Source organism: Ictalurus punctatus, chromosome 18, assembly GCF_001660625.3.
Source record: "Ictalurus punctatus breed USDA103 chromosome 18, Coco_2.0, whole genome shotgun sequence".
Taxonomy (NCBI): domain Eukaryota; kingdom Metazoa; phylum Chordata; class Actinopteri; order Siluriformes; family Ictaluridae; genus Ictalurus; species Ictalurus punctatus.
The window spans coordinates 7,022,501-7,046,500 of NC_030433.2; the positions used below are offsets into that span (position 1 = coordinate 7,022,501).

General features: G+C 40.2%; 1 protein-coding gene across 2 annotated transcripts in view; it reads left to right on the forward strand.

Annotated features, from left to right (window-relative positions):
* LOC108278562 (WD repeat-containing protein 7) overlaps window positions 1-24,000 on the forward strand; it is a 129,158-nt gene that overhangs the window by 26,837 nt on the left and 78,321 nt on the right. For both annotated transcript variants that reach the window (XM_053687672.1, XM_053687673.1), the window contains 5 exons: window positions 6,383-6,616; window positions 7,307-7,809; window positions 10,774-10,859; window positions 18,175-18,293; window positions 19,139-19,262. In XM_053687672.1, coding sequence (XP_053543647.1) covers window positions 6,383-6,616; window positions 7,307-7,809; window positions 10,774-10,859; window positions 18,175-18,293; window positions 19,139-19,262 — 1,066 coding nt within the window. The remainder of the gene's footprint in view (window positions 1-6,382; window positions 6,617-7,306; window positions 7,810-10,773; window positions 10,860-18,174; window positions 18,294-19,138; window positions 19,263-24,000) is intronic.

Below are 24,000 nucleotides of genomic sequence, written 5' to 3' on the forward strand. Positions count from 1 at the left end.
AATATATTAAATAAAACGACTCGACAGGTTAATGGGAAATCAGAAATGTTACATCCTGTGACCCGGTGGGAGAAAAAAAAGCATTGACACTGGAGACTCCTTCCATAAAGGTTAAATAAACGCCTCTTTATAGAAAACGTCACCAGATCACCGATCGGCGTTCTTTGTTAAAATAACCACAGGTTTTATTTATTTGTTTATTTTTTTATCCGAAAATTTTTAAGCTGCAGTGTTGACAGAGCTGCTGATATCGAAAATTAATCGACACCTTCTGACCAATCAGATTACAGAATTCGGTGAGATTTGCCTGTAACACTGATACTTATAAAACTGTTAATTAATTACGGTTGTTTAATTAATTAATTAGACGTAACCACAGATTTTGAACAAAATCGTTGACGTATCGTTTGGTGGATATTAAATCGAGTCATATGGTATGGTATCGTAGCAGATTTAGCGGTACAGTCGAATATCGTATTGAAATCGTAGCTTGTGGTGTGTTAGCCTGAGGTTTATGCCCCTAGTGGACACTAGAAGAATATACCAAACATTCTTTATTTTTGCTGTTCGTTTCCATTTGAACATATTTTTCACTCTTTTTTTTTTTTTTCCCCTTTTTCATTTTTTTCTGTTGCATTGACCGGATCCATACATAGACTTAACATGCATCATTTTATTTATTTATGTATTTATTTATTTAAAAAAAAAAAGGGATATTCTAGCATTTGCGATAAAGCCGTGGAAAACGTAACGTCGTCTGTTTTTCTTGGCCAAACTCTAAACCGTTAGCGATCGAGTTTGGCTCTTGCTAACGACACTAATCGTAGACTGACCCCGGACCCTGACGGAACGCGGGGTTTGTTTGCGATGTCACAGTAGCTCTGCTCAGTTCAGAGGTCAGACGCATCAGCGAGGAGGAGAAGGATGGTACCGGTGAGTAGGAGGAGGTTGATGATAATGGACGTGGCGATGGGCTGAGCGTTTAAAGCAACAGCGTTTCGGACATTTCGTAAAGACCATTTTACAGAATGATAGTTTTGCTCCATTATAGAGGGGAAAAAAGAGAAGCGAAATCTTTGGAAACGATAATACATTTGTCCATCGGTGGCAGTTTGGACACAATTCCACCCCGACGCCCTGCTGTGATTTCTGATCGTCTCTGTCTCGCTAGCGGTCAATTGGCAAGCCAGAGAATAGGAGGTGAAAGAGAGAGTGTGTGTGGGTGTGTGTGTGTGTGTGTGTGTGTTTTCTGTGCTTGCTCTAATGCCCTGTCATTCCCTCTGACAACATAATACAGCAGTGGCGATTCTCCAGCTCGTCTCGCCGGGCCAAACCTGCCATTATTCCTTCTGTGTGGCTCGAACACTAACCCCAACCCAGCTGGGCTAATGATACATAATCACCATCAAACACCATGCAATCACACACACATGCACACACACATACACACACACATACACACACATACACACACATACACACACATATACACAGCCCCCGACCTGGCTCCATCTCTACCTGTCTGTCTCACTCTCTAACTATCACTTTCAGGCTTCCTCATTTTCTGGTTCCTCTCTGAGTGCCACTCTGATGTTGCCTTCCACTATCTGTCTCTGTCTCTCTCTCTCTCTCTCTCTCTCTCTCTCCCTCTCTCTCTCTCTCTCTCTCTCTCTCTCCCTCTCTCTCTCTCTCTCTCTCCCCCCTTCTCTCCCCCCTTCTCTCTCCCTCTCTCTCTCCCTCTCTCCCTCCCTCTCCCTCTTCCTCTCTCTCTCTCTCCCTCTCAGTCACTCTCTCTCTCTCCCTCTTCCTCTCTCTCTCCCTCTCTCTCTCTCTCTCTCTCTCTCTCCCCCCCTCTCTCCCTCTCTCTCCCTCTCTCTCTCTCTCTCTCTCTCTCCCCCCCTCTCTCCCTCTCTCTCTCTCTCCCTCTTCCTCTCTCTCTCTCTCTGTCACTCTCTCCCTCTCTCTCTCTCTCTCTCTCCCTCTTCCTCTCTCTCTCCCTCTCTCTCTTTCTTTCTCTCTCCCTCTCTGTCACTCTCTCTCTCTCTCTCTCTTCCTTTCTCTCTGCTCTTTCTTACTTTCGTTTATTAATTTCTTTGTTTTTGTAAGTTTTATGCATTCATTTTTTTCTTCATTCTTTCTTTTTGTTTCTCCTTTTTATTTTCATTTTGTTTTATTTGTTTTGTATATTATTATTTTTCTTTATGCTTTTTCTTTCATCCCTTATCTCTGTCTGTCTTTCTGGTTTTTTCCCCTTCTCCCTTAATGACTGTTATCCTTCACTCTTTTCCTTTCTTTGCTTTTTCTTTCCCTTTCTTTACATCTTTCTGTAAATTTCTGCTTTTTTTCTTTTTCTTTGTTTTCCCATTTCCGCTACTTCGTTTCTTCTACATTTTTCATCTTTCCTGTATTTTTTTTATTTCTTATGTCATTTTCATTTTTGGGGATGAAGAAAGAGAAAGTATTGTTTGGATAAAAAAAAATATATATTTAAACGTACTTTTTTTTTTTTTTTTTACCATAACAATTTGAATTAAATTAAGAAAATACAATAATACAAAGCTTAATGAGGGTCCCTAAGGCAGTCCTTCATTGTTTCCATGCAGTATTTATAAATGAACTCTAGAGGGCAGTGTGGCACCGTCTACCATTAGACTGTATTATACACGTGTGGGGGTGTGTGTGTGTGGGGGGGTGGATGGATTGTGGGGGGTGTTGGTTGGACAGGGACAGAAAGGGGAAAATAGGTGACACCGTTCAGATGTTAACATTTTCAAATCCTGATGTGTATACACACACACACACACACACACACACACACACACACACACACACTCAGATAAACCTGCAGATCTGAACCAGCTGTGGATGTGTGTATGGGAGGCTACATTGCTTTCTTTGTATTTCTTTAACCTTGTGTCCATTTACTGTGTGTGTGTGTGTGTGTATGTTTGACATGAGAGAAAAAAAGGTCTAGTCCTCACTTTATTTATTTGTTTGCTTGTTTGTTTACTATTTATTTTATGATAATCTAATCCATGCTAAAATGCTATTATTATTATTTCATTCTATTATCTATTTATTTATTCATTTATTTCTCATAGCCATTTCATGAAATTCTAGCCCAAGCTCCAGATTTCCTATTTTTTTTTTTTTTTTTATTGATAGAAGTGACCTGATTGGTGACACAACGTGTGATTCGTGTATCCACACACACACACACGCACGCACACACACATACACACACACACACTGCCCACGCTCACACTGCAGCTGACGCTGGATCACATTTCTCCTCTCTGACACTGATCCGAGCGAGCGGTGGTTAGAGCCGGCCCTAGACTAGAGAGCAGACATCCTGGAGATGGAGAGATGGTGCTGCGCTCTGGTCAGGGCGTCTGTCTGTCTGCTTCAGCACTGAGCTGGCCAAGAGGGAAGTGTTCAGAGGTTTAAAGGAATAGGTCGGGTTAAAAAAAAAATCAGATTTACATCATGTTCCCAAAAATGTAGCTGATCAGCCAAGACATGTTTGGTGTCAGTCGCCTGCTTCTTTCCCCTAAAGTACTGATGAGGTTTAGGACACAATGTGAGCTACTGTAATTTATTTAAGAAAAAAAAACCTGTAATGTTAGAATGGCGGCCATCTTAGAATCTCCGTGAAACTGATATCTTTTTATTTATTTATTTATTTATTTATTTATTTATTTATTTAGCACAATTATGGATCACTCCACCTTTTCAACTCAGCGTAAACCTGTAATGTTGTTATATAACGGCGGCCATTTTGGAATCTTGGAATAACTGAAATCCCGTCTTGATTTAGTGCAGTTTTGGATGACTGCGCGCCTCCATGTGGCCACGCCTCCTACCGTTTGAAGTGGAATTGTACCAGAAAGCTCTTAAGTGATGTGGGTTATAGAAAATTATAGAAAAAGGTGTTTGTTTTTTTACATTTTTTTAAAGTTTTTTTTTGTTGCTATTTTTAAGATATAAAAATACATGGCTAAAACAAACAAAAATCACTGACAAATTTAGTAAAGTATAAATCTAATAAACAACAACAAATACGATTACGTCTCTTCATATGTAAACGTTTCCATTTCCAAAAAAAAATTCCATTTGTTGCAAATGGCCATTTTGTTTTATGCAACTATGTGAAGATTTGTTTATTTATTTATTTATTTATTAGAAATTATTTATTCATTTATTTATTTTATTTTGTTCGGCTGCAGTTAAAAGACTGACAGGTTTTTTTGTACTGGAATATTTGGAATATATAAAAAAAAGATTTTATTAACAATGATAAGTAAATGATAACTTATGTGGCGTTTTTAATAACAAAATAAATCACATTTATTTGTTTATTTAGTTAAACCAACTTATTCTTTAAAACGTGGACGTGTATGTCAGCCATGTTTGTTCTGAGGTTTGTTCTGGTCGGCTGATATTCCTGTAAGATGCTTTAGTGGCGTTTCTTTGGCTTTCAGGAAGTGCAGCAGTGCATATTTTTGGACTGAGAGATGATTGGAAGTTTGAGGGGGTGAACAAACCCTGAGCTATTAAGAAGAGGAGAGGAGAATAAAGAGTAGAGAGACTGTACTAAATTAGGGCCAGGTGCTTTTTTTTACTTTGTTGCTTGCTTTCTTTTCTCTCTCCTTTTCTGTCTCTCTCTGTGTGTGTGTGTGTGAATGTGTGATCAGTGAGGCAGACCCTCTCGGCCATTGAGGCCCAGTAACCGCCGCCGAGCGTGGGCACAAAGCCGCCCCGACGCGTGCTAATTGTCAGCAATAGACGATACTGTGAAACCAATTTGAACGATCAGGACCAGATGCAGAGCGGACGGATCAGAAAGGGGGACAGAGAGAGAGCGAGACAGGAAGAAGAAAAGGAGGTGTGGGGTGAAAGAAGGGGGAAAAACTGACAGACTGAGTGAGACTCTTTAGGTGGAGAGTGTCGGTGTTGGTGAAATGACTCTGGGAGCATCACTTTAACACTTTCACCTCTTAAACTGTCTGTTAAATTATAATACTTTAATTAAAGTAAAAAAAAAAAAAGAATTCTTTAAAATCTTTTAAATGCTGAATTTAACGCTGAAATAGAACCACCTCATCTCTAATTCATGATTAAAAAAAAATCTCCATTTAATTTAATTCATTTATATAATGTAATATAATATACATCGAATTATTTATCACATTATTTAGTAATAAAATAAATGATAAAGCAGTAAGGTCACACTTTCTATGATTATATATAATATCCTATAAATGCATTCATAACCTGTTCTCTTGCATACATAAAACATCATTCCTGTTAGTAAATAATTATAATAATGTAGATGATCAGATTTTATAATGCGTTATAATTATTTGGCTTACATTATGTGGAGTTATCGTTATAGAGTGTGTTAGTCATGTACTACGAGTTCCTGATCATCTCTCTTGTTGATTTGTTTCAAAACAATTGACATGTCTTATATGTCTTTATTTAAAGATGCTTGGTGTTGTAACGTAAATCACACCAACAGTTCATAACGCATAATAAAGATAGACGTGAAGCGTAGTGGAGGACGACGACGTGACGACGCGTTATAACCTGAGACGAAGGTGTTAATAAATGATATAGTAAACGTAAGGAAAATACAAGACTTTCTTATAGTTTATAATAATGCACATTACTGTTTAGTTCTGTGTGTTTGTAATGTTTTTGATCCACAGTCGACATTTAAAAAACAAAACAAAACAAAAAAATATATATATTTCAGACGCTATTTTTATATTTCATCCGAGCACACTGAGTATTTGCGTTCGAGCACGTGTTCACCAAGTCGTAGTCGGGAAATCTATCGAAGAACAGACCCAGGCTTAATCTCGGTTATTATATAGATGAACATAAATCTGTTGAACGGTCCATCGTAAGTGTAAAAGCGGTGTGACGTTTGGATGATCTCCTGTAATCCTTTCTTTAATTCCGCGTTTATTGCCTCACCTTTGTCCGAGACGCGCCGGCCGAATGTCCTGCCGTTTGTTTAAAATGGAGAGCAGGTGCTTCAGCCATTGAATTAACATCGAATAGCAATTAACGAGGCGGCAATTTACAACCGTCGCGGCTTTAAAAAGGAGATGAGGCGGAATGAATGCTTAGGGGGCTAATGAGCATTAGAGATTATTATGTAGACTGTGGAGCGGATGGATTAGCGTGCACACGGGAGAACTTTTTGACTAATGTCTTCAGAAAAGTAACTAAGACTTTCCAGCGAACAAGTCAAATGTTTTATAGACTATGTGTGTAACTTCAGATTGCTCTAGACTGACAGTGCGTTAGCTAGCGCTCTATATGTAACATAATTTTTATTTATTTATTTATTTTTATTTTTTTTTAACAGGGCAACCTGCCTAAATACTCACACAACGCGCTAGTGGTGCAGGCGATGAAGACCAACATGACCGACCCGGACATGCACGTCCTGTTTTTCGACGTGGAAGCCGTGATCATCCAGTTGCTCACAGAGGAGGCACAGCGCCCAAATCCCACACTGGTGTCCCCGGAAACACTTCAGAAAGCCCCAGGGGGTGCCGACAAGGGCGGGTCCTTCCTGGCCAACAAGATCTTCAAGCAGGTTTGTACGCAGACATGAGACGAAGGTTCAGATCTTTTCAGTTACTCTCCTACTGGATTTATCGTGTTTCATCACGAGATTCAATTACCAGGGTCTGTTATGGGAAAACGTGTATAATTATAATAATCGTGTCCGATTTTATTTCTCAAACAAGAGCCGGTCATTCTGTGCTAATCAAGGCCAAGACAGTGTTGCTGTTTTTTTATTAACGGATTAATAAAGATGGAGGAGTTGTACATAATCGACGGAGCTAATTAAATCAGTTTAAAGGGTTCGTCGTTAAAGCACAGGGCATTTTGAGGAAATAGGAAGTCGACGTGTGAAGTTTCAGATATAAGATCGAGGGTTTTGTATAGCTAAAAAAAAAAGAAAAAATCTGTCTCTGTTTGAAATAATATATAATATAAGTTGAGCAAAAATTATCAAAAGAGCTTTGCGCTGATTGGTAGCGAACTCGGACGAAAGATTTAAGAAAAAATATAAATAAAATTAAGAACTAAAACGGAGGTTTGCAAATTATTATTTTTTTAATTTCACTTTTTTTTTTCCGGCAAGGTTAATCCAAACATTAACTGAGCAAAACGATGAAATGAGTAAAAGATAAACGGTGTTTTTAAAGACAAAGAGAAGTGGGGGAAAGAAAAATAAAAAAGAGTGCGCTGACTTAACACCTCGAGCTCCTCGTTCTAGGTGAAAGAAACCATCAAAGAGAACATCAAGGAGCACCTGCTGGACGAAGATGAGGATGAGGAGGAAGAGGCCCGTCGCCGTGAGGAGAAATCCAAATCCCTCAGCCTGCTGGAGTACAACCTGACCATGGACACGGCCAAGCTCTTCATGTCCTGCCTGCACGCTTGGGGCCTGAACAGCATGCTGGATGAGGTGTGCGTGAGCCGACTGGGCATGCTCAGACCGCACACGCCCATCTCCTTCGGCCTGATCTCGCGCGGCGGCCACATGTCCCTCATGCTGCCCACCTTTAAGGACTCGTTGTTGAGGCAGCTAGCGAGGGGCATCGTCGGTCCCGAGGGCAGGAAGCTCTCCGTTTCCGAGGTGGTAGGCAAGGGCACGTACGGCGTGTCACGTGCCGTCACGACCCAGCACCTGCTCTCTGTCATCTCGCTGGCTAACACACTCATGGGCATGACCAACGCCACGTTCGTGGGCGAGCACATGAAGAAAGCGCCAGCCAGGTGAGTATCTACTACCTTAGTGAACCGTAATCAGTTTGTCAAAATGCGTATTATTTCAGCTTTCAGACAGACTTTATTTAAAATTGTCGATTTCTACGTCTGAAACCACATACTAACGCACATACGTACGCAGAGGTGCGTCAGTCGAGCCGTGTCTGGAACGGCATACTACTTTACTTAAATAGTATGTCAAAATAGTACGCTTCAGATGTAGTTATTAAGATAACACCTCATCGAATCATGGCGAAAATTCTGAATGACTAGGCTGCGTTATTAAAGTCCCGTGAAGCGGCACAGCGTTAATCGATGTTTTGACGTAATTTCCGCTGAAACAGGAAGTCGGGGAGTGGGATATCGAGTGGCTCCTGCCCCTTTTTGAACACCCAATACCATTTAGCTTACCTCACAGTCCGGGATTAACAGTTAGTACCATGGATGTTTCTAATGTTGGAGGCGGGACACTTCCGATTCTAGAGAGCATTTGATTGGACAGAAAATCTGATGAGAAGCTGAAGTGCAGAATGATGTCATCAAAATTGTTGGTGGTAGAGAGAGACTACATTTTGAATATTCGCGTATATCAAATGTCTAAAGGACGCATAAAATAACGTCCTCATGTCAGGACTAATCACTTCAATGACCAAATTTGTCATTGTCTATAATCTTCCGCTTACGTGCTGTGATTTCTTCCCTCCCCCCTCCACCTTGTATTGTGGGCGGGACTTGGAAAATATAATAGCCACTCATTTTATGTAATGTTTCTCCTCCCTCTGCCATGAGATACTCAGCCTTGCCTTGGTATTCCACTCGCTCCTCCTCTGTTACTAATAAATATGGCCGCACTGCCAGGATGAAACGCTGTGCTAGAGTCGGGATTTAGCAAAAGTGGGCGTTCCCAAACAAACATGGAGTCGGCTAACCTTTTATCCTAATGGATAAAACCGTAAACCTGACCACACAATCCTGCTCTTTCGCTTGAAAATACAGCATGTCGTATTATCTCCAGCTGTTGTATTATCTCCAGTCTAGAGCACTATTTTGTCAGTATAGTTGGTTGATGTAAAAGATCAAGTGATTTTAAGGCTTTTTGGCTTTGCAAGTGGAAATATCAAGCAAACGCACTAGCAATCCCGTAAATCCTCCGAAAAAAACCCTGTGTGTTGCACACTGCTCTCAAATGCCCGGCGTTCATCCTCATCCCCAGACCCAGACCCTGCGCACTGAGCGCCGCATCACTGATTTCATCATCCTCGCTAACTTCACAGCTCGCCAAGACAAACACAACACAGACAACAAGCTTCACACAGCAGGCAGACAGCAGCCAGACGGCTCAATATTCCGAGCTGCTGCGAGAGCGAGTGTGAGGAGGAGAACTCAATCTGATGTTTGTGTTGTTTACCGGTGACCTTCAATATGGCTGTAGGTCTCCGTGCTCTTTTGGACCGCCTTTTCTAGATTGAGGTTAAATTGTGCTGTACGAGCTGTGGCAGGTTCGGAAAAACATGCGTATCGTACAATTTTGTAAAAATGTGTGTGTGTGTGTATATATATATGTATACATGTATATGCAGATTGAGTTTAAGTATTTTATTTATTTCAATTACACAGCAATTTTATGAAAATCTTTACCGTAAAAGTCTTTAATGACTTGAGACAAGGAAATACAAAAGTAATATCAACAATTAAATGAACAGTTCTAATTAGGACAAAAGTAATTGTACCCTGTAGAAGGAGGAGGAGTTAGCACGTGCCTGTGGTAGGAGATGCGCTGCATTGGCTGAGCTGCATTACTGGAAGAATATCGCACACGCCGTGTTTAGGATGCGTTCTTTCACCGTTTCGTCACCGTTTTTTAATTTTCAGCGTTCTGCAAGTGAATCAGCTGAACGTGCTCGGAGATTTACGGCTGGTTCATCATCATCAGTTTACGCACACGAGTACGTAGAAAAGAAAATCACCGTTAACCAAAGCGTTTGACTTTCATGCAATTTTACTGAAGGATTGATGCATGCTGCCGTTTACCTTTTGCGAACGTTGTGCACGCTGTTGCAGACACTTTTGCATTTATTCCTTTACCTCGGTGTCGTCTTCCAGACAGGTTTTCAATGTCAGGCTTTTAAAGCTCGACCCGGTAGCAGCGATTCTCGTTCTGGCCACCACTTTCAAGGCTCTACCAGTACACCTCATAAACACGACCTAACTGCAGCATGAATCATTTTTATCACTCATAAAAACCTTTTATGTGCGGTAATGAAAGCGTGAAGCCTCTACATAATTGCAGAAGGCGGCATCGAGCAGGTGGCATCAGAAACACTGCTCCGGGTTCCGCTTCGATTATTAAAGATTCTTCAGTTTTATAAAGCACGAATGTTTATAGGCGTGTATAGAGGTGACACGTTTTCTGATTATGCCGTGAACGAGATATTGCAACGTTACTGGAATGTGTGTAGTAAAACCTTTCAGCCAATTACAAATCTATTATTTCTATGAATAAACATAATGCATAATTTGGACAAACCTAGGATTTGTTTTACCCAAGAATGCCTTCTCACTTTATTATTTATTTATTATTGTAATAATTTAAGTATTAATGCACTTGGTGTGGACAATAATCCGTGGCCGTGTGAAATGAAATCCCCTGATCTATGGCATACGTGTGATATATTTCACCGAGGAATATTCATTCAAATATGTATGTACTGTATATATATTAGTGTAAAGTTAGTTAGTCAAAAAACTAGGAAACAACAAAAGAACCAGTGTTTTTGTTTGTTTATTTTATTTTGACTAACTAAAGGATTTCATCAGTCATTTGTTCTTCGTAAATTATTAGCTCTTTAAAAAGTGTGTTAGCGAGCTTTGGTAAGTCACCACACAAACACACACATAGACACAGGCATACGCACGCACACACTTTAAGCTGTGAGCAGTGTGTTAATATTTCATTTGGCCTTTGTCTTTCAGGCCTCCAAGACCCGGTGCCCCAGAGAGCCCCAAAAAGACGCCCCCCCAGGTCTCCACCCCGGCAATGCAGTCCCAGATCAAACAAGGTAACTACAAAGAGTCTCTCTCTCTCTCTATTTCTTTTTCACTGTCTCTATCTATCTGTCTGTCTCTATCTCTGGCTCTTTCTTGTTCCCTCACTCAAGGGAAAAGTCATGATGTAAAAGCGCAAAACAACATGAGAAATCTCCTTTCACTATGGCCGCTCGACACACAGCCAGCCTGGGGTGCACGGGGAACCTCTGGGGAAAATGTGTGCACGCACACACACGCACACACCTAACACACTCCTAACACACACACGTTGTACTAGTAAAATATTTAGTGCATCTCATGAAGGAGTGATGACCCGTAGGGGGGAAAAAAGGAAAATGTAAACTTTTGCGTTTTTAAATGAAGTTCTATTTCAAAATGTAATTATTTGATTATGCATTTCAGTCTCTTTTTATAATTCTTACACCTTTTAAGTATTCAGTATTTCAGCATTCACGTGTTCAATATTCAAGCACAATTTCTAAAAACGTGTTTTTCACTTTGTGTTCAGGGATTACTGTGTGTCGACAGACATCCAGAAAAATCCATTTTATCCATTTTTAAATAAAATCTATAACGGAGTAAAGTGTGTAATAACTGAAGGGGTCCGAATACTGTCCCCACCCCCCACCCCACTGTATTTATATGTAATGTTAATTTTATATTTAAAAAAATTTTCAGATGAAATTGCTGTACATATACTGTAGGTTGTGTACATAGAGGGTGGTTATATAATTTAAAAATGTCTATAATATGAGGTAATACAGGATGATATTACTTTTTGGAACAGTTGTAGAAATTGTCCAGGTCGTAGTTTATATTTAGTAAAAAAAAATTAAAGTGATATATAAGCTTGTGTGCAAAATGTTTTCATCCCCATTGGGGGAGGGGTGGGGAGGGGTGGGGGGGGGGGTACTACAAGAACAGTATTTAAAGAAATGAAATTCGAGTTTATCCTGCAGAAAGAAAGCACGCCAAATCATAAAGCAAAATTTAGGAACCAAAAACAGCTTCAAGTAACAAAAAAAAAAATTACATCTTTTATATTTCTTTCTTTTAGCCATGACCCTTTGAGTGTGCAGTTACAAACATGTATGTCAAGAAAAGAGGATAAGAAAGAGACTTACCAGAGTAAACTGGTAACATCTTGATTTTTCACTATTAAAATCACCACAAACACTGTTATGTATGGATTTATTTTTGTTACTTGTGATAATAACTGGGGGAAAAAAGAAAAAGTGAAACCTAGCACTCAAAATATCTTGTTGGAATAAATTACATTTCCTTGTTTTGTTCTAAGGGTATACAAACTTTTGCACTTATCTGTACTTCCAGTGTATGTCTTTAAAACCACCAGAACACATTTTTTAAAAATCAACTGATTTGACCCTCAGTGTTGTGAACCTGTTGGCCCCCCACACACACACACACACACACACACACACACACACACACACACACTCATCCCTACACGTGGCCTAATTTGTTACCCCGCAGGAGCGGCCATTGTCCCGGCACAATAGAGCTGTGGCGTGTGGGATCATTTGTGTTCACTTACTCATGCCACGCTCCCGTTTGCTCCCTTTGAGAGGAAGTGTGACGGGGCGTGCTGAAAATCGCCACGTGGCACTCGCTATTGTTCTCTTTCTCTCGCCATAAGGGCCCTCGGCTTTTTCTTTCCTTTTTTCACATGCTAATCACCTCTGCCTTTTCTAACGCACAAGAGATCGGGCTCTCCATGCCAGCTTTCCGACGCGTGCCTGTCCGATGAATTCTCACGCCGAGTGAAAGACAGGCCACGACGGTTGGTTTAAAAGACAAAAAGAGGCTAAATGTCCTTTTTCGGCGGTTTATCAGCGAGAAGGCATAAGAGGGGAAAAGTGAGCTCGGCCGCTAAGATGCGTTGAGCTTATTGATCCTTCCGCGCTCTTTAGGCTTAAAGACATAATGAAAGTTATTCAACGCATGTAGCTCCTTTCCTCTCCTCCTCTTGTCTGTACTTGGTTCCTCGGGTATTGATCCGAATCGGTTTGCGAAAACCACTCCTAGATTGTCTTATTAAGTGTTTTTTAATAGAGTTGTTCTTTAAACCCAGAGCCGGGAGAAAGGCAACGGCGTGCGCCGTCCTTGTCATGCAGCCTCGGTTAAACAAACGCTAGCCTTTTTTTGCTTTGTTTTTTTGTGTGTGTGTGTGTGTGTGTGTGTGTGTGTGTGTGTGTGTGTGTGTGGGCAAATTTTCCTGTCTGTCAGATAGCCATTAAGGTAAATGAAGGGGCTTGAAAGAGAGGAAAGAGAATGAATAGATTGAGAGAGTTGCTCCAATCAATGAAACTCTTCCTTTTACAGCATCACAATTAGAGGAAACTGTTTTTGAATTGCACTTATTCATTCGGTACAACATTTATCCAAAATGACTTGTAAGAAGAAGAAGAAGTTTGCGAAACAAGACTCCTTTCAGGCTTAAGGGTCTAGCTGAAGAGGCCAACAATGACTTTCAGGCAGTTCTGGAATCCAGTGATGCACTGAACCTTCTCACGTTACAGAACCTTCACCAGTCACTAGGGCAGGACCATTGCCAGTCACTAGGACATAATCTTTATCACTTACTTGCACAGAACCTTCCTTAGTTGCTAGCAGAGGCTCTTCCCTAGGTGCTGGAACAGAATGCTTTCTGGTCACTAGGATAGATTGATATCTGCAGAACTTTGACCTGTCCCTGGTGCAGAACTTTGACCTGTCCCTGGTGCAGAACTTTGACCTGTCCCTGGTGCAGAACTTTGACCTGTCCCTGGGGCAGAACTTTGACCTGTCCCTGGGGCAGAACTTTGACCAGTCCCTGGTGCAGAACTTTGACCAGTCCCTGGTGCAGAACTTTGACCTGTCCCTGGGGCAGAACTTTGACCAGTCCCTGGGGCAGAACTTTGACCAGTCCCTGGGGCAGAACTTTGACCAGTCCCTGGGGCAGAACTTTGGCCAGTCCCTGGGGCAGAACTTTGACCAGTCCCTGGGGCAGAAATTTGACCAGTCCCTGGTGCAGAACTTTCACCAGTCCCTGGGGCAGAACTTTCACCAGTCCCTGGGGCAGAACTTTCACCAGTCCCTGGGGCAGAACTTTCACCAGTCGCTGGGGCAGGACCTTCACCAAACAACTGATATTTCACTGATGAAGCAACAGTTATACCATGGTGGTACCAAAGAGGATCTCAGGTTACCTTTTCATGTCTTATGTTGTTGCTCATATGGGCTGCTCCATGTTTCTGTATATGTCCCGAATCATTGTTCTCAATGTGTATGTCTTCAGCACCGTTCTGCCATCTTTGTCAGCTCTCGAGGAGTACTCATGGGATTCCTAGTTCCTTTACTGTTCAGTCACAGGCAGGGATTTCAGCTTCATTAAGCTGCTTTGGTAAATGAGAACTCTATCAACCACTTGCAAAGATCTGAAGTGGAGTTTGTCCACTGAGGTTCCATGCTAGATTCAGTTTGTGTTTACGTGGAAAATGTCTTTTGTGAAGATTTGTCTAGTTGTTTGTGCTTCTTTCTGATGTCAGTGAATGTTTTGGTAGAAGTTTTTCTGAGGTATGTTTTCTACCTGTGATTATAATAAAGTCGGTTTAGTACTAAACAGAAACACTAAATCATAAAAAGCTTATGAGTTGATCATATAATTACATACTTTATTAGGACTCGCACATTAAGATATGAATTAGATTTATATTTGTGCTATAGTGTTTTTTTTTTTTAATGTAACTAGATTTATTGCGAAAAATGTGTGCAAAATTGTGAAATTTAAAAGACGGAAGATTTCAGAATATATTTAATGATGAACTTGAATTTTCCTAACATTACATTAAAAAAAGTCTTCTGTTGTAAGTATAAAACCTTTCAGGTGTCGTTAAGTGTACGTGAGAGTTTTTGTCTGCGTCTTTTTCGTTCGACTAACTGCTTTTTCTCTTGTTCATGCGCCGCCGCCGGAGGCCGCGCGTCTTTCTTTTTTTCTTCTTCTTTCGTATTCTTTATTTGTCCCTATTTTCCCCCCTTTTTTTTATTCCTTTTCACTCTTTCTTTGTTTCTCTCCTTTGCAAGCTGCTGCCGCCGCTTCCACCTCCGCTCTCGCACCCGGCACTGGGGCGCCTCACGCCGCCTCCACCTTTCATTCCTCTCCCTCCGTAAATGAAGGTACCACAAAAGAGAAGCACCCATCTTTTTTCTTTCTCTCTCTCTCTTTTCTCACTCTTCTCTTTTTTTCTCAGTGAACTCATCTGCCTTGCGCTGCCTTTCTGTTTTTTTCTTCTCTTCAGTGAGTGTGTGTGTGTTTGTCATCTGTGTTTCTCCTGTGTGGTTTTGTCTTTGTATATTGTGGTTGGTTGTGCAGTTGTGTATGTGGTTTTTTTTGTGTTTAGAATCTTGCTGTGTGAATACACAATCCTATCAGCATGCTTGCTGACTTTACAATATTGAAACTGTGCAACGCACACACATGCACACAAATAAACTATTCACTTTGTTCTTGAAAGAATATGAACGCTTTTTAATTCATTCAAGCCATAAAAAAATAAATGTACCACAACATACCACAAGTCTATTTATTATTATTATTATTATTGTTGTTATTATTATTATTGTTGTTGTTGTTGTTGTTATTATTATTATAGTTTTTTGTGAATGTGATTATGAAAATGTTGGATGAGTCTGAATTTCTTGTTTTATATAAAACATATCAATTTTATTTTTAAATTGCGCAGCATGACTTTTGACAAAATATTAACTATTATGTCAAATTGTAATTAAAAACACACGAGCAGAAGATTCTCTTTTTTGGTTATTATTATTTACATTTGAATGTTGCATTATCCAACCCCCATTGCAAATCAGGCTTATTGTCAAAATGTACAGACTTTCAGCTGTTTGCGATGAAGAAATCAAACAAAAGCAATTGAAATAGTTCAACACAACGAATGCTTCAAATGGTTTCCCCAAATTCAACTTTATAATGACTTCTCCAGTCTCAAAATGATTCAACCCCCTGAATCCCTTACAACCGCACAAATATGCAAAACAGGTGTTGTATCAAGCACACCTGATGCAACTAATTAAGGGCTTCCTAGGTTTCACCAGGTGTGCTTGAGCTGGAACACGTGAAATACCTGAACGGGCTAGGGGCAGATAATGTATGAAATACCTAGACAGGGCAGAAAAAGGAAGCTATCAACGGCTGCAACCAGATTTGTGAGAAGGCAGGTTGTGAAAAATCTTCGAGTAACTGCAAAAGACCTGCAGCAAGACTTGGTGGCAACAGGCACTGAGGTTTCAGTGAACACAGTATGGGGCATACTAAACGCAGGATGTTTCCATGCCAGAACTCCAAGACGTACACTACTACTGACCCAAAAACACAAGAAAAGTCGCTCATTATCATATAAATAAGCCACAGAAATTTTGGGATTCTGTTCTGTGGAGCAATGAAACAAAACTGGAACTTTTCAGCACGATGGATCAGAGGTATGTCTGGAGGAAGAAGAACGAAGAAGGAACACTCTGTCCACAGTCAAGCATGGTGGTGGCTCGGTGATGCTCTGGGGCTGCTTTGCATCCTCTGGCACTGGAAACCTGCAGCGTGTGGAAGGCGAGATGGATTCAGTGAAGTATCAGGAAATCCTAGGAGAAAACCTCATGCCGTCTGTGAGGAAGCTGAAGCTTGGGCGTCACTGGAAATTCCAACAGGACAATGATCCCAAGCATACCTCAAATTCCACCAAGGCTTGGATGCAGAAGAATCCGGGAAGATTCTACAGGGCCATCACAGTCACCTGACTTGAACCCTATAGAAAATCTCTGGTGGGATTTGAAGAAGGTGGTTGCAGCACGCAAACCCAGGAACATTACTGAACTGGAGGAATTGCTCATGAGGAATGGGCTCAGATTCCTCAAAAACCTTGCCAGAAGCTCTGCATCTCGTTTGCAGCAGATCATAACAGCAAAAAGGTGCTCTACTAAGTCCTAAAGACGCTTGCCATGAAGAGGTTGAATAATTTTGAAACTGGAGAAATCATTATAAGTTGCATTTTCAGTTGAATTTGGGGAAACCACCTGAAATTCGTCGTGTTGAACTATTTCAGTTGCGTTTGTTTGAGTTGTTCCTTGCAAACAGCTGAAAGTCTGTACATTTTGACAATAAACCTGATTTGCATTGGGGATTGAATCATTTTGATTGCAGCTGTACATATTTTTTAATCACTATATGAGCAGGATGTCTTTTCAGGAGGTAATTATAATTAAAAAAATAAAAATAAAAAAAAATCGGCACCCAAACAACTTTGAAATCATTCTAAAACAAAGCTTTTTTTCATTTCAATCTCCTCCTTTTTTTTTTTTTTTTTTTTTTTTTATAAACCTTTTTTACACTTTACATTTTTTACTTTAACAGCTTGTATTGATCTTTCAGGATTTGTTTTCTGGATGACTTTAGAGCAAATCATCATCTACAATCATTTTAATGATCCTTTAACCTTTAATTCTTAAAATGTACAGTATGTGTAATTACCATATTTTCTGGACTGTAAGGTGCATTTTTTTTTTTTTTTTTTTTGCTATTTATGCCTTTTGGTAGAACCTATAATTGTCTTTTTTATTCATTTATTCCTGTTGTCTGATTCTTTATGTAACACACAAATAGGAACATTCTAACCAACTTGTGCACTTTAATATTTGTGAAATAATATTGCCCAGAACATGATTGTGACAAAACTAAATATTCGATTCGATTCACCTCACATGGTGTTTTCCACTCTAGAGTGATTTATAGTTTGGAAAATATGACACTTTGACAGACTTTGCATGGTTGATTCTATAAAAGCGACTTCACTTCTTGTGTAGGTAAGTATCTGTATAGCTCCACAAAGAAATTCTGTGAATTTCTTTGCTGTTTTAATTGTTGTATATTTGTTTGATCCTCAGAATATGTGACCTGACTTCATTTCAAAAACTACACCATATATTAATATTCTAATATATGTGACGGCACATTTTAACATTTGTTAAAGTGTGTTTCCTCGCCAGCATTCCTTATGTTCATTAACACTCTCTCTGAACCGATACTTGTCTTTCTCATTAGTCTCAATGTTTAATAAGCAAAGTTTTAAAGACAAAACTTTAAAACAAAATTTTTATTTATTCATTTATTTTCAAGATGTCCAAGGTTTATTAATAGAAGGTTATGTGTGTATATGTTTTAAAGTATGGATGTGTTTTGTGCTGTCTGACTGTGTGTGTGTGTGTGTGTGTGTGTGTGTGTGTGTGTGTGTGTGTGTATGTGTGTGGTTTTGCCAGGTTGGAGTCAGCTGGCTGCGATGCACTGTGTGATGTTGCCTGATCTGCTGGGGCTTGATAAGTTCAGACCTCCCCTATTGGAGATGCTCGCTCGCAGGTGGCAGGATCGCTGCTTGGAGGTGTGTTAGTCCATACACACACACACGAGCACATATACACACTTTCTGAAACTGCTACATTTATTAAAAATGTATTATTAAAAATACACTGTTAGTGTTATTTACACTGGATGTACATGTATTTTTGTCTTTCCTTTTCAATCAGCTTTGTTACATTTACATGAACTGCATTGCGTTTATATTAGCTTCATATTTACAGGATTTACACTCGCTTCACATTTATTTACAAAAGTTTTACATTCACATTATTTACACTTGCTTTACATTTACATTATTTACACTTGTTTACATTTGTTATTCACACAAGTTTTACGTCTACTTTATTCACACAAGCTTCAGTAATTTAATTATTCACATTAGCTTTGAATTTATATTTATACTAGCCTTACATTTACATAATTCACATTAGCTTTAAATTTACATTTACACGAGCTTTGAATGTACATTATTTACACTATCTTTACATTTACATTATTTACACTGAATTTGAATTTACATTATTTACTCTAGCTTTAGATTTACATTATTTACACTAGGTTTACATTTGTTATTTGCACTAGCTTGACATTTACATTATTCACACTACCATCAGATTTACATTATTTACACTAGCTTTAAATGTATATGTTTTTACACTAACTTTAAATTTACATTATTCACACTAGCTTTACACACTATCTTTGTTATTCATACCCTCTTTACTTTTGAGTATATGCAATCCTAATTCATTCCTTTAAGTAGTCATTTGACTTTTTAATGATTTTCCTCTCTTTCTTATAGTGTGTGTGAATTGTTTGAGGAAGCGGCCTTCTTGTAAAGATTGTGTGTGTGTGTGTGTTTTGCAGGTGAGGGAAGCGGCCCAGGCCCTGCTGTTAGCAGAGCTGCGCAGGATCGGTCAGTCCGGCAGGAAAGACACCATCGACATGTGGGCTCCGTATCTGCCTCAGTATGTGGATTCTGTCAGTTCACGTAAGTACTATACACACGTGTGTGAGAGAAAGAGAGAGAGCGATCATTTATTTTGTAAGTATGAAAACGCATTAAACTATATGTATAAGCCATATAAATGTAGTTTTTTTTTTAGCTTGTGGAATCTTAAAATCTGCCACAGATGTTTTTTACATTCCCGCTGTGTACGTTGCCATAGAAACACAGAATTTCCAAGTCTGAGAAGATGACCCGCTCAGAGTAAAATCATCTCGTAATTACTGTAATTTCATCACGATGTGGCAGCGATGTTAGAACAGCTCCAGAGTGAGAGAACAGGAGGAGATCGTCATTCATTCTCCCTTTCTTTGGAGCAGAAGTTTATATCAAGATATTCCCACATCTAGACATCGGTGTACACACACACACACACACACACACACACACACAGAGTTCCCTTCCTTTCCTTGATATTTCTTGGCCATGCATCATTGGAGTAGAGTGTGTGGCCGGTGTGTATGTCTGACCAACAAGACACTCCTAAACACTTCGAGTGTGCTTGTTTGTGTGTGTGTGTGTGTGTGTGTGTGTGTGTGTGTGTGTGTGTGTGTGTGTGCGCGCGCTGATGTGTCTTTTGAAGCATTAACCAATTATGTGTATGACTGCGTGGTGAGACGGCTGCTCTGGCACTATTACTCACAGTCTAAACACATTAAGATAGAGAACAGCACCCCAGCATGCTGTCTCTCTCTTTCTCTCTCTCTCTCTCTCTCTCTCTCTCTCTCTCTCTCTCTCTCTCTCTCTCTCTCTCTCACACATATACACACACACACACGCGCACACAGTATTTTTGGCGTCGTCCCACCAGAATCAGCTAAGAGTAAGAAAATACAGATGACATTAGCGTTAGCCTGTTATCAGTGCCTGTGCTGGGGATCTAGCAGACAGGGTGGTAGAATGATGTCATATTGTCATAAAGATGATCCGTTTTTGAGGTCAGCATTGCCTTAAAGTCTTAGAAACTACGCCGTAAAATATGTTTCTAATATGAAACATTCCGCAGTAAGTTTGAATAAAAATAAAATGAAAAGATGAAAAAATGCATAAAAATCACTGCTGAAACTAACCAGCTTGATCTGAGATCTTCCCGGGTGGGTGTGGCCTAATATTTTAATGAGCAGGTTGATTGACAGCCTTCTGTCTGAGACTCCTAGATTGCTGTGTTGCTTAAGCAGACTTAAAAACATTTTCTTTTCCTTCCCCTTTTCCCTCTTTTCACTCCATTCTCCCTTTCGTTCCCCTTTTCCTTCCTCTTCCCTTCCTCTTGCCTACGCTTCTCTTTTCCTTTGCCTTTTCATGTCCTTCATAATTTTCTTCTTCTTTCCTTTTTCTTTTCCTTTCCTTTCTTTCTCTTTCCGTTCCTTTTTTTTCCTTTTCCCTTTCTATTTCCTTTCCCTTCCTTTTCCTTTTCCATTCTCATTTCCTTTTGTTTCCTTTCTTTTCCTTTCATTTTCCCTTCCTTTTCCATTTTCCTTTTTTTCCTTTTCCATTCTCATTTCCTTTCCTTTTCCTTTTCCTTTGATTTCCTTTTCCATTTTCTTTTTCCTTTGATTTCCTTTTCCATTTTCCTTTGATTTCATTTCCTTTCCGTTTTATAGTAAAACTATCGTTTACTTTTGCTCGATCTTCTGACTAGCCTAGCTGCTAGTTGATGGTTTGTGGTAGAATTAGTGAGCTAGCTGACTAACAGTGGCCCCTCCCCCCAGCCAAACCTGCCCTCCAGCTCACTTCTCATTCTCAGCTAACACTGTTGGGAAAGTGGGTGTTTGTTTGAGTCTTTCCCAGAAAGCCTGAAGAGTTGGCCTTCACACACACACACACACACACACACACACACACACACACACACACAGTGTTCCCGCTCTCTGTAATGTATCTGAGGCAGACAAGCCGCTGTTGCCTTTGGGACGGTGGTCAGAAATAGAGAAGTGGAAGACAAGGCTGAAGTTTGGAGCTTTTATCTGTGTGTGTGTGTGGTGTGTGTGTGTGTGTGTGTGTGTGTGTGTGTGTGAGTGTGTGTGTGTGTGAGTGTGAGATGAATAATGCATGGAAACAGAGAGGATTCTTTTAGATGCTGTGACTTATTTTTGACCACACTAAGATTTCAGTAGCACCTTTAGCCGTGTGTGTGTGGTCACTCTGGGCTTTCATTAATGCAGAACATGCTTCCTCTCTTTCAGAGATCTGCATATCCTATGTGTTTACACTTTGTTACTGGAAATGCCATTATGCACTGTCAGACCTGTGTCTCTGTGTGTGTGTGTGCGTGTGTGTGTGTGTGTGTGTGCGGTCCCATTTAGTTACTACTGACATCTCAGTGTGGCGTTGTGTATGACTACAGTCATGTCACATTTTGTGTGTGTGTGTGGGTGGGTGTGTGATGGAGCCTGACCTGATGTTTGGCAGAAGACAGGCGTTGGCTCTAGGGAGCAGTTGCTATGGGAACCATTGCTGGTCAGTGTAGTGTTACCGTGGCAGCAGTGACCTCACAAGGGTACAGGACTGCAAGGGTCAGTGAGTCTGAGCTGTTCCTACACACACACACACACACACACACACACACACACACAGATCTGACAGTGCATATTGGCATTTCCAGGAAGAAACAGTTAGGCTTCCTTTCCTTTTTCCCCTCCTTACCTTTCCTTTCTTTCTCTTCCGTTCCCTGCTTCTTCCCATTTTCTTTTCTTCTCTTTTCCTTTCCCTCCATTTCTTTTCCTTTTCTTTCTCTCTTCCTGTTGTCCTTCCCTTACCATCCCTGTTTCTTCCCATTTTCTTTTTTCCATCCATTTCATTTCCTTCCCTTCGTTTTTTCTTTCATTTCTTTTCCATTCCTTTCCTTTCTTTACTTTTCTTCTTGTTTCCCATTTTTCTTGAATTCGCATTTATTTTTCACCTCTCCTTTTTCTTTGTCAGGTTTAACTCCTCTCCCCCTTTTCCTCGAACGATGGACTGGTCCTATACTGTGTATCGGCTTTTCTTTCGCTGAAAGGAAAGCAAGTCTTCAGGCCACACTTTATAAACAGCTTTTGTGTCGGGTTTCAGCTCAGAGTGAAATTTCAGAGCTTTATCAGTTTTGATGATTCTATATGATATATCAGTTGATTTAAATGTTATTACTCTGTATCGGCGCCACAGTAAAATTCCTTACCTTTGAATAGTTGTGTGTAGAGAGGGAAGAGAGATGTAGAACATTAACATTACACCACGTTATTGATTGACAGGTCGCTCTGGTTCTGCTCTGAATCGCACGTCCGTGACGGCCACTTATACGCAGGATTTGAGGAAAAGGTCATGCAGAGCGAGCAGACGCTCACCGGGCAGCGGCGGCTGAGGACATGAATGAGTGACCTTTTCCTGCTCTTACTGAGGAACAGAATTGTTGGCTGGACGGAGCAATCGCTTGTACTCGAACGGCTTAGAGTTGTGCGTAAGAGCGAACATCGATCAGCGTGAATCTCCATTTTCTTCTTCTTCTTCTTCTTCTTCTTCCAAAAGTATTTTCAGGAAAACTTCAGGTGTAACCTTTTGGGGGCGTTCTACACGTGTCGAATAGAATAGAGTTGGTTGTGGAATTTCATCCATGTCATTACTCTAGTAGGGATTAGTAGCATTGTAGATATACGCTGCTCTTTAGAAGGATGGATTGAAGTTTTCACAAGTGTAAGCTCCTTGTTTACTCGATCCCTTCTGCTGTCCATCCATCCTTCATTCCTTTAAACTGGGGAGAAGTTTGCTTCAAACAGGCTAAGTCATTCATACGTTTATGCGTTTTCAGTATCAGGGTCGGGATCACGATGGAGCCGGTGTCCATCCTGGGAATTTTCATTTCCCCCCCTTTCCTTTCTTTCTCTTCCTGTTTTCCTTTCCTTCACTTCCCTTCCCTGTTTCTTCCCATTTTCTTTTTTCCTTCCCTTTACTTCCGTTTTCCTTTCCTTTCCTTTTTTTCCTCTTCCTGTTTTCCTTCCTTACCCTTCCCAGTTTCTTCTCATTTTCTTTTTTCCTTTCCTTCCCTTTACTTCCTTTTCCCTTTCCTTTCCTTTTTTTCTCTTCCTGTTTTCCTTTCTCAACCCTTCCCTTGCTTTTTTCTTCCCATTTTCTTTTTTCCTTTCCTTTCCTTCCCGTACCTTTACTTCCTTTTTCCTGTTTTCCTTCCCTTCACTGTTTCTTCCCATTTCTTTTTTTTTTTTTCACTTTCCTTTCATTTCCTTTCTCTTCCTGAGTTCCTTCCCTTCCCTTTTTTTCCCCATTTTCTTTTTTCCCTTTCCTTCCCTTCTCATTACTTCCTTTTCCCTTTCCTTTCTTCCTCTTACTGTTTTCCTTTCCCTTCCTTTCTTTTTCCCCATTTCCATTCCTTTCCTTCCTTTTCCCTTTCCTTTCCTGTCATTACCAGAATTCACCTCAGATGAGACACCAGTCCATCTCAGGGCTCCATGCACACACTTCTACATCCCCGTCATTGCCAATACACCTAGCATGTTTTTGACAGGTAGGAGGAAACCGGAGAACCTTGAGGAACCTACAGGGAGAACGTGTGGAATTCCAAAGTCAGTAACCTGAGCGTTGGATCAAATTTGTGGCCCTGGTGTCCTGCCATGCCTGAATTTAATCAGCAGATTTATTTTAAAAAATGTACTTTTACCTTCCCTTCTTATAAACCGTGACACCAGTTACCATAGTTACCAGGTGAATTAAAAAAAAAAAGTGGTGAAAAATACGG